Below are 8,551 nucleotides of genomic sequence, written 5' to 3' on the forward strand. Positions count from 1 at the left end.
GTTGACTTCTGCATTGCTATCACATTCTGCACAGAGACAATTAATGTGAAACATTGAAAATGTCCTGCTTCTATTTGAATACATTACAGAATCCGCACAACGAAAGCTCTCACACATGTGCAGTCGACCAACGTCCACCGTTCTGCACGTGTGACCATATGTTGAGTCGCTTTCTCATCCCCGAGCATTAATATCCCAATTCTGACATCTGTCAAAAGGAGGCAGGAGTAAAAGTTGAAAGGGGAGACATGTGATTACAGAACCAGGCAGTATCTTTAATCTTCTCCACCTTGTTGATGGCATGACATCAAATAACTTCACTCAGGCCAGTTGCCATTTGGCACTGGAGTCAGGCCTCGTGTCGGTCCCCACAGCCCGGAGGAGCAGGTGTCTCCAGAAAACCTCCCAGGATTTCGTTGACAGTCGGATGTGTCGTTGGGGCCCACGGATCCTTTGCCCGATGGACGAGGCTGTGGGGCCGAATCCTCTGAGTAACAGACGCTGCGAACATCAGGATCTCGTTACTGGCCTACTGCAGATGTACACTGTGTCATACCAAGCCAACAAAAACTTGTCACTTTTTCTGATTTGCACTTTTTTTCCCTGTACGTCAAAGAGCCCAGTGAATGCATTCAGAAGATCTGAGCACATGATCTCCTTTATGACAGTTATTGCCTTATTTACTAAAGCCTGCGCAAAACCAGAATGAATGCGGTATTTTCCAGGATAGAGTTCTTCCTGATTTATTCAGACCTGCACAAATGTTGTCAGTCACAGTTTTCCAGTGAGAGTACCAACAAATACTGCTGACTAGGCTGTCCGGTCAAATAATGTTCCTCAGATTTAATTGTGCAGCTGGATTTTGTGTTTCAAACATGGTTACACTATCCTCTTATCACTCTTTCTAATTCAATATTGTGATCTCTGTATCTTTTACTCAGCAAACATTTGTACCGCAAGGAGTAACGTTTTTGTAAGGGCTGGAATGAGTGGTAATTTGTTTTGGGTAAAAGGAGAGAAAGCCAGTCAGGCGGTCACAGTCTATTGATGCTGAATGGCGCATTAATCAAACTTAAGCAGTGATTTCACTTAATCCATGGTGCATTCTTTAAACAGCACGCTCATCCAAATGGCTGCTGTGCTTCTGAGCCAAAAGTATACTTTGTCCTGAAAGCTGTTGCGTTTGGACCGCAACATCGACGTGATTCAGTCTTGACTGAAAAATATCAGCTGCAGCCACTGATCTCTGAAAGAGGAACTGATTCATTTCCAAACAAAAAGGAAATAGCATCAGCTATTAAGAATTTGTTTTGAGAATAAAACAAATGTTGTGGTACCGAGTTGACCTGATTCCCCACATGACAAAGAAGTACAAAGTCCAGGTTTATTACTTTTATAGCTTCTCTACTTGGTTTAACAGTGGACGATAAATGATAGTAGGTGGGTGTCATGCAAAAAATCTGTCAAAGAGCCGTCCTCAAACTTACAACATTACTCTCGGTACAAAAGGAGGGCCCCAGAAGGCAACTACACATAACTCATTTTATGAAAGTTGACAATTCTTGGAAAAGAGTTGCTTCTGCGGTGAGGTCCCCCCCCCCCCTCTCACACATATCTCTAGATCCAGTAACCTCACATCAACTCCACTTTTCCACTAAAGAGTCAGTGAAATATGAATGAGACCCTCTCCTTCCTGGCGCCTCCCATCAGGAAGCACATGGTTAGTCATTTCAGTTCAACAACCAATTTTAAGAAGTATGTTTTTTCTGTGATATGTATTTTCCCTTTACAGTCGCTCTCTTGGAAGGCCTCTTCTACATTTAGGCTTTGGAGTTGTCCTGCATTCCTTCAGCTTCATGTGTTTTTCATAAAAGTTTATTCACTTTGTCAATAACTCTTATAACAAAATGTATATTCATAGCAGATCATTTTTTATACATCTTTATCTATCAAAGTCTGGGGGGGGGTTTTGGTGCCATACATATTATTATTATTCAGTGATGGAATCACTGCTTGATGCAGCACAAATTGATTGAGGGTATTACTCCACTTATCAATGCATTATATGCACTACTTTAATGTTGTTATTTTTGAATGCGTCTATCATTTCCTGTATTATCTATCCTACCTTACATAATGATGCAGTGTTATTTACCTTTGTGGAAGGATAAACCATTCTGATTGTTCACATATTCTATTGAATCAGGTAACAAATGCAACTAGGAATGGTTTACGCTATCAGCTTTGAACTAGACAAAATAATAATACAGCTTTCGGCTAATCAAACCCGTTTGACTAAAGCATTGGTCAAAGGCCTGCACGAAAGTGAGTTGGACATACACAAATGTTGACTTTGGCTGCTTTGTAAAGGTGCTGTGGGATTTAAAATTCAAACCATGTGTGATTCTTCCTCAGTTCACTTAAGAATGCTGCACCGCTTCTGGTTGAAGCATTATGGGACGTGTAAAACAAGATGACAATGAACACTAATAGCGCCCCATTAACCTTCTTTCACAGTTCTCTGGCTGCAAAGAGAAATAATCAAATACTGTTTGGTTTGATTAAGGTTCCACAACAGATTAAAAAATGTTAAATGTTAAGATAAAACATGAAACAAATTGTGGAAAGTAAAAAGTCACACAGCTATTTATAGCAGGGAATTGTTTTCCCCATCTAATGGAGCAGTTAATGTTTCCCCTCTTTTAGCAAAAAGGAAATCCTTCATAAGGGATCAAATTGAAGTGGGGAATAAAAGTGAAGGTTTTGGATTGAAAGGCGGTGAGTGCAGTTGTTTCCGTTAATATTAGCTTCAGCAAGGAATGAGAACATCGAAAAGACTCATTTTTTCCATCTGGCAAACATAATGACTCAGTTAATTGCTGCATTTGACGTGCCTCTTGGAGAACTGCATTATTTGCCATGCTCAAATTTGAAAACGAATGCTGACAAGCCACATGACTGAATCCAAATGGTGAAACACTTTTGCACGTACGTTGCATTACCAGCAGGATGTGCTGCTCACCAAGACGCAGTTCGCCAGTTTTCTACTACACGTTAAGCTTAGAGTGGAGATATGAGATATTATTTTCATAAAACAAAGATACTTTGTTGCCTATTCAACTGCTCTTATTGGCTTCATAAAATCTATGTCACGTTTTTAAAGAATGTAAACTATATACTGTACACGTTCATACGTTTGGTCATTGAAGGAAGGTCCACCAGTGTCCGGGGCGGTCCGAAACGCTTTGCGGCCGGAGGTCTCTCGACCCTCTGTGCGAAACAGCCTGCCGGTTGATTCATTCTCCAATTACAGGTGTGCCCCATGTCAGAGCCTTCCTGGCCCCGCCTTCTTTTCTGTCAGGTGGGCAAAGGGCAAGTCTGCAGACTTTGTTCTGCTGCAAAGTACACGTGTTGCAGCTTTTTTGTGTGCAGAAATACATGACTTTTTAAAAGGTTCTGGCGTAGGGGAGAGTAAAGAGTAAAGCTCACAGAAGGGTGGGGGAACTATTTCCCTATTGTAGTTTTATTTACCTCTCAGAACCGCAGCCTTGAGTGAGTTTCTCAGAGAGAGTGGAGGCTCCATCCTCGGGTGCTGGCGTGGTTTTCAGATAGGCGTGGCTCCCTGTGTGGGGAGGTTTTCTTTCTGCTCTCTGTCGACTGGAGAGAACACATGCTGAATGAATCCTGAAATTAAAGGAAAAGATGAACTCGGTGGCACCAATTAAAGGCTGGAGATTTCCTTTTTGCCATCTTTAAACGATCAAAGGTCTCTGGGGCAAGACAACTGTCTGATCAAGGTACAATCTTCAGAAGAATCTAAGGTGTGTTTTTGTTTGTCTTTGGACGAGTAATAACTTGGCTTTTCAAACGCAGAGACTTCATCTCAAAACCTTCACGTAGATGCTGGTTTAAGATTTAAATTGTATTGGATTATTGTTTGTTGCTACTAACTTTGCAGATTGGAATGCATCATCATCAGAAACCGTTTAATCGTGAATAATGCCTCTCCGTGCTGTGTGTGGGTGTGTTTCTTAGAATAGAAAACCTACTTACATGCTGCTAGATTTCAGCATGATTGGCCTGACCTTCCAGCGCACATTGATCCAATAACACCGAGCGTGCATAATGTTTCATATCGCCATGACATTTAGGATATGCTGTAACCAAACATCAGTTGTGGGTTTAGGCTCAGAATAATTGACTATACTGTGTTCCGTATCCCTGAAGGGGTCACTGGCACATTTTTGGCCCTCTGAGAAGCCGCTTGTGCACAGACCAGCTGGAAAGCTCCATTCGACCAGTCAAAGGAAGCCTTTGTGTTCCGGGTGCTGTGAGTCACAGCCCGGGGAAGCACTGGCTGATATCTTTGTCTGACGCAGCTGGATGAAGAAACTTGTCCGACGTGTCACTCGAGGGAGTGGTTACATTGTGACGCCTTCTCCATGTTCCAGAATTATGGGCCTCCTGAAGCTGCTGAAGTCCCAGTTCTTGTGCCACCTGCTCATCTGCTATGTGTTCCTGGTCAGCGGCATCATCATCAACCTGTTGCAGATCTGTACTTCGCCTCTGTGGCTGGTCAGTAAACAGCTGGCACGCAGGATCAACATCAGGCTGGGTTACTGCATCAGCAGCCGTGAGTACTGCTCTTACCCTCTAACGCACAGATAAAGCTGATGTCCGCTCTCGGTTGCTGATGTTTGATTAAGTTGGTGGACGGAATAAATCTTTTAAGTGGTAACTTTTTTTGCAATTATTTACATGCCATTTAAAGGCACTTCATGGATGTAATGTATCTGTATTCACATAACAAGTGACGTTCACATAATAAGAACTGTGCCACATCTCTGTGTGCTAATGCTCCTCAGAGATGGTGGCTGCCCTGGATTGGTGGTCTGGGACAGAATGTACACTTTACACAGACCCAAAGACTTCTCCGCTGTATGGAAAGGAGAATGCTATCGTGGTTCTCAATCACAGTTACGATATTGACTTCCTGTGCGGCTGGGCCTTCTGTGACAGATTCCGAGTTCTTGGGGTAAGAGAAAGTATCCCCTATTATGTCCACTTCTTCTTTCTTTTTTACCTTTTTATGGCTATCTTGTCTTTTTTGTAAGTGGGGTAGTATGATCTTTTCATCCATATTCATCATTTAATTACCCGTAGTGCTGTGGTGGTCAGACGGACCCACCTGTAGGTCATACAACGCTACTTCCAAAGAATCCAAACTGTCCCTTTGACTTTAAATATTTTTCTAGAGCTCCAAAGTGCTGGCCAAACACGAGTTGAGCTATGTTCCTGTTATTGGCTGGATGTGGTACTTCCTGGAGATCGTTTTCTGCAAGAGGAAGTGGGAAGAGGACCGAAGGACGGTGGCTCAGAGTCTTCAGAATTTGCGAGATTACCCCGAAAACTACTGGGTACGTATTCTGTTGACTCTACAAACATATTTTGAGTTGCGGGCATTCATAACGGTCTAATGTTCCTCTGCAGTTCTTGCTTTTCTGTGAAGGAACCCGCTTCACACCAAAGAAACACCAGATCAGCATGCAGGTGGCTGAGAGCAAAGGTTTACCCACACTGAAGTATCACCTTCTGCCCAGGACCAAAGGATTCTGGGTAACCGTCCAAAACCTCAGAGGCACTGGTGGGTATACATCATTAATCAATCAAGTGTTTGAATATGGCCACCAGTAAATATCAGACATTTCTAAATCATATAGTACAGTTTCCTGCTGTTTTTTTCTCATGTAGCTGCAGCTGTTTATGATTCCACTCTGAACTTCAGAAACAACGAAGTGCCGACCTTGCTTGGAGTGCTTAATGGGAAGAAATATCACGCCGATTTATATGTGAGGTACCAAGAGATGGTTTGCTATTTAATTTCCTCTTGATGGCGGTGATTACGTAAATAATACATCATAAAATATAACAAGTATTTTGAAGTGATATTTCTTTTTGGGCACAGTATTTATTTTTAGAGGACAACAAACCAAAGTATTCAAGGAATACACATAAAAAACATAATATCAAGTACAGAGATACATATAATCTATGGTATACAACCACACAAAGACACAGTGACAAATAGTAATTGAAAGTAAAGTAATTGATCAGGTTGTCAAAGTCCAACTCCTGGACAGTATCCGATTATTAGACCACGAGTGATATATGGAGGATTTCTATGTCATTCTGTATAGATATTTTTCTATCCTAAGACATTATCACATTTGTTATGTAATCAGCTAATTTCTAAAGCATTCAAACATATTGACAGTCACACTACTCCACAACCACTACTCCACCTCTACTACATTAAAAAGTGTATGCTCATTGTTTACCTATGATCTGACTTGCCTCCTCTGCAGGAGAATCCCTCTGGAGTCGGTCCCCGAGGATGAGGCAGAGTGTTCCTCGTGGCTTCACAAACTCTACCAGGAAAAGGTGAGAGTGTGTTGAGGGTAGAGGTTCAGCCTCAGACAAAATGTCCTGTTCCTACCACTATCTAGAGACAAATTCCATTCATTTCTCCACACAGTGTCTTTTAATATAAATCAAACTGCACTCTATAGTTTGCACACCAGTTCCATGAGCTGTGCTTGCATTACCGTGTCTGCAGGATAGCTTCCAGCAGCACTACGCACAAACAGAGCGTTTTCCGGGCCCCGCAGTGAGCTCTCCGCGCCGACCGTGGCCCTTGATCAACTGGCTGTTCTGGGCCTGCTTACTCCTCTACCCACTAGGCCTGCTCCTCGCTCAGCTCACCACCTCTGGATCGATGCTGGCCATCTCAGTCGCTGTAGCTCTCTGCTCTGCAGGTTGGTTCCCTCCTTGAAGTCCTCCTTGGTCCTTGACTCCTTTAAACCAGTTCCCTTTTGTCCACAAGTTCCCCAAAGCAGCGGATTAGATAACTCCTCTTCAAATTCTCTATTTATGACCAAACTCTAAGTTCCCTTTTTTTCTCCGGAGCATGTCGCTCTCAGCATTCAGAAAGGTGTTCACTCAGCAGACGTAATGATTCATCCCTGTGATGAAGCAAGGCTGAGATGTTTTCCTGAGGCATTGGTTATTACTTTTTCTATGTGTAACTTTTCTAAATCTTTCCTTTGCAGTTTCACTGGGAGTTCGCTGGATGATTGGCCAGACGGAGATTGACAGAGGTTCAAACTATGGGAGTAAGGAGTTCCCTCTAAATAATAACTGAGTCCTGATATTCCGAGAGCTGCTACTTTGCACAGACTAATCTATAAACTGCAGGCAACAGGATGTGTTAGCACTGTCTGACTGGTCTGGTCCAACAGGTTTTAACCTGCTTGCCTTGCACAATGTAGGGATCGTAGTTTTATCTTAACACAATGGTTCAACTTTTGCATGTAAATACTTGAATACAGTCAATTAAAATCTACCTTCAGTTAATATTCAACCAAGTTTAAAATGGACCACCTCAGCTATTGTAATTTAAAGCATGAATGTCATTTTAATGTTGAAATAAATGACACATTTCACTTTAAAAACAAAGAAACCTTGTTTTATCAAAAAAAAAATCATGGTTCTGTATCGTCATAAGATCAGCATAAGAAACTTGACTTTTGTGTATCCAGCAATGTGTTGAACATAACATCTATTAAAAATTCTCTCAAAGAAATCATATAAATATGCATTATATGCACCGTGGCTACTCAAAGCAGTACTTGCATTTCAGTCATTGGTTAAGGGACTTCCATTGTTAAATAGGGACCTCTGCTGAAAGTCCGGAGCACCACACATACACAGAGGGTGTTTCCCCATGGCTGCTGGTCTGTGTGTCCTTACAACGGTTGTATGGTCATTAGGGTCCTTTGCTAATTTTTGTTCTTTAAAAGAAATGATATTAAATTTGACATTGAGATTTGGCATTTAATATTTAGGCCACATGTGACCATTTTTGGTTCGATTTTGATTTGGTTTCTCAACTTCTTAATGCTGAATGGAATTTGTTAACCTATAATTAGTTATTTTTTTAATTCAGGGCTTTCTCAATGCTTTGCCGCTGCTGCTGCAGCTCCGCAGAAGTTCAGTAATATTAAATCCTCTGGAGAAGCTGACATCGCCAAGAATAAATGCTTATATGAATACATTATAAACATCATGCAAGCTGTAACTCTGCCCGGAGGGAGAATTGTTTTGGGTTTTGTTTATTGAGATATTAATTGGCTAAACATTTTGCTAGCTTGTGATACAGACAGTTTTCTTATATTTTGCATTAAAGACATGCAGAAAAAAATTACTTGGTATTGGGAATTCTTGCACCCTCCATGAACTACAAGAAGTAGTTCACTGTATGTATATCAGAATGTGTTTGGTGGATGATCATTATCAAAAAACTGGGCAAACAATTACATTTCAGGATGAAGCTATTTTGACATTATAGATGTAATGTAATAAACACATTTTGATTTGACACATTTTTCCTGGATTGCTAATTTATTTTGCATTTCTACATTGTTTTGAATTTAAATTCTTTTTTAAAGTGAGCTTGGCGGGGGGGCTAAGGGAAGTGTTGGAATGCATAATT

The 8,551-nt window shown here is 41.4% G+C and overlaps 1 protein-coding gene and 1 long non-coding RNA gene across 3 annotated transcripts; one reads left to right on the top strand and one right to left on the bottom strand.

Annotated features, from left to right (window-relative positions):
- Window positions 1-366: 366 nt before the first annotated feature.
- Window positions 367-4,194, bottom strand: LOC144409436 (uncharacterized). The gene is made up of 3 exons (XR_013467878.1): window positions 4,054-4,194; window positions 3,532-3,657; window positions 367-501 (listed from the first exon to the last, which is right to left on the bottom strand). It is a non-coding gene; the product is annotated as an uncharacterized LOC144409436 (long non-coding RNA).
- On the top strand, window positions 3,611-8,437 carry agpat4 (1-acylglycerol-3-phosphate O-acyltransferase 4 (lysophosphatidic acid acyltransferase, delta)). 2 transcript variants are annotated; one of them, XM_040178141.2, is made up of 9 exons: window positions 3,611-3,821; window positions 4,452-4,633; window positions 4,866-5,035; window positions 5,256-5,417; window positions 5,491-5,644; window positions 5,752-5,854; window positions 6,366-6,441; window positions 6,617-6,815; window positions 7,110-8,437. In XM_040178141.2, the coding sequence occupies exons 2-9, from the start codon at window positions 4,456-4,458 to the stop codon at window positions 7,199-7,201; spliced, it is 1,134 nt and encodes a 377-aa protein (XP_040034075.2). In that variant the 5' UTR covers window positions 3,611-3,821; window positions 4,452-4,455; the 3' UTR covers window positions 7,202-8,437. The 2 variants fall into 2 exon arrangements, with proteins under 2 accessions (XP_040034075.2, XP_040034076.2); XM_040178142.2 differs by having other exon boundaries at window positions 3,657-3,797.
- The last annotated feature ends 114 nt before the right edge of the window (window positions 8,438-8,551 follow it).

Source organism: Gasterosteus aculeatus, chromosome 6, assembly GCF_964276395.1.
Source record: "Gasterosteus aculeatus chromosome 6, fGasAcu3.hap1.1, whole genome shotgun sequence".
Lineage (NCBI taxonomy): Eukaryota > Metazoa > Chordata > Actinopteri > Perciformes > Gasterosteidae > Gasterosteus > Gasterosteus aculeatus.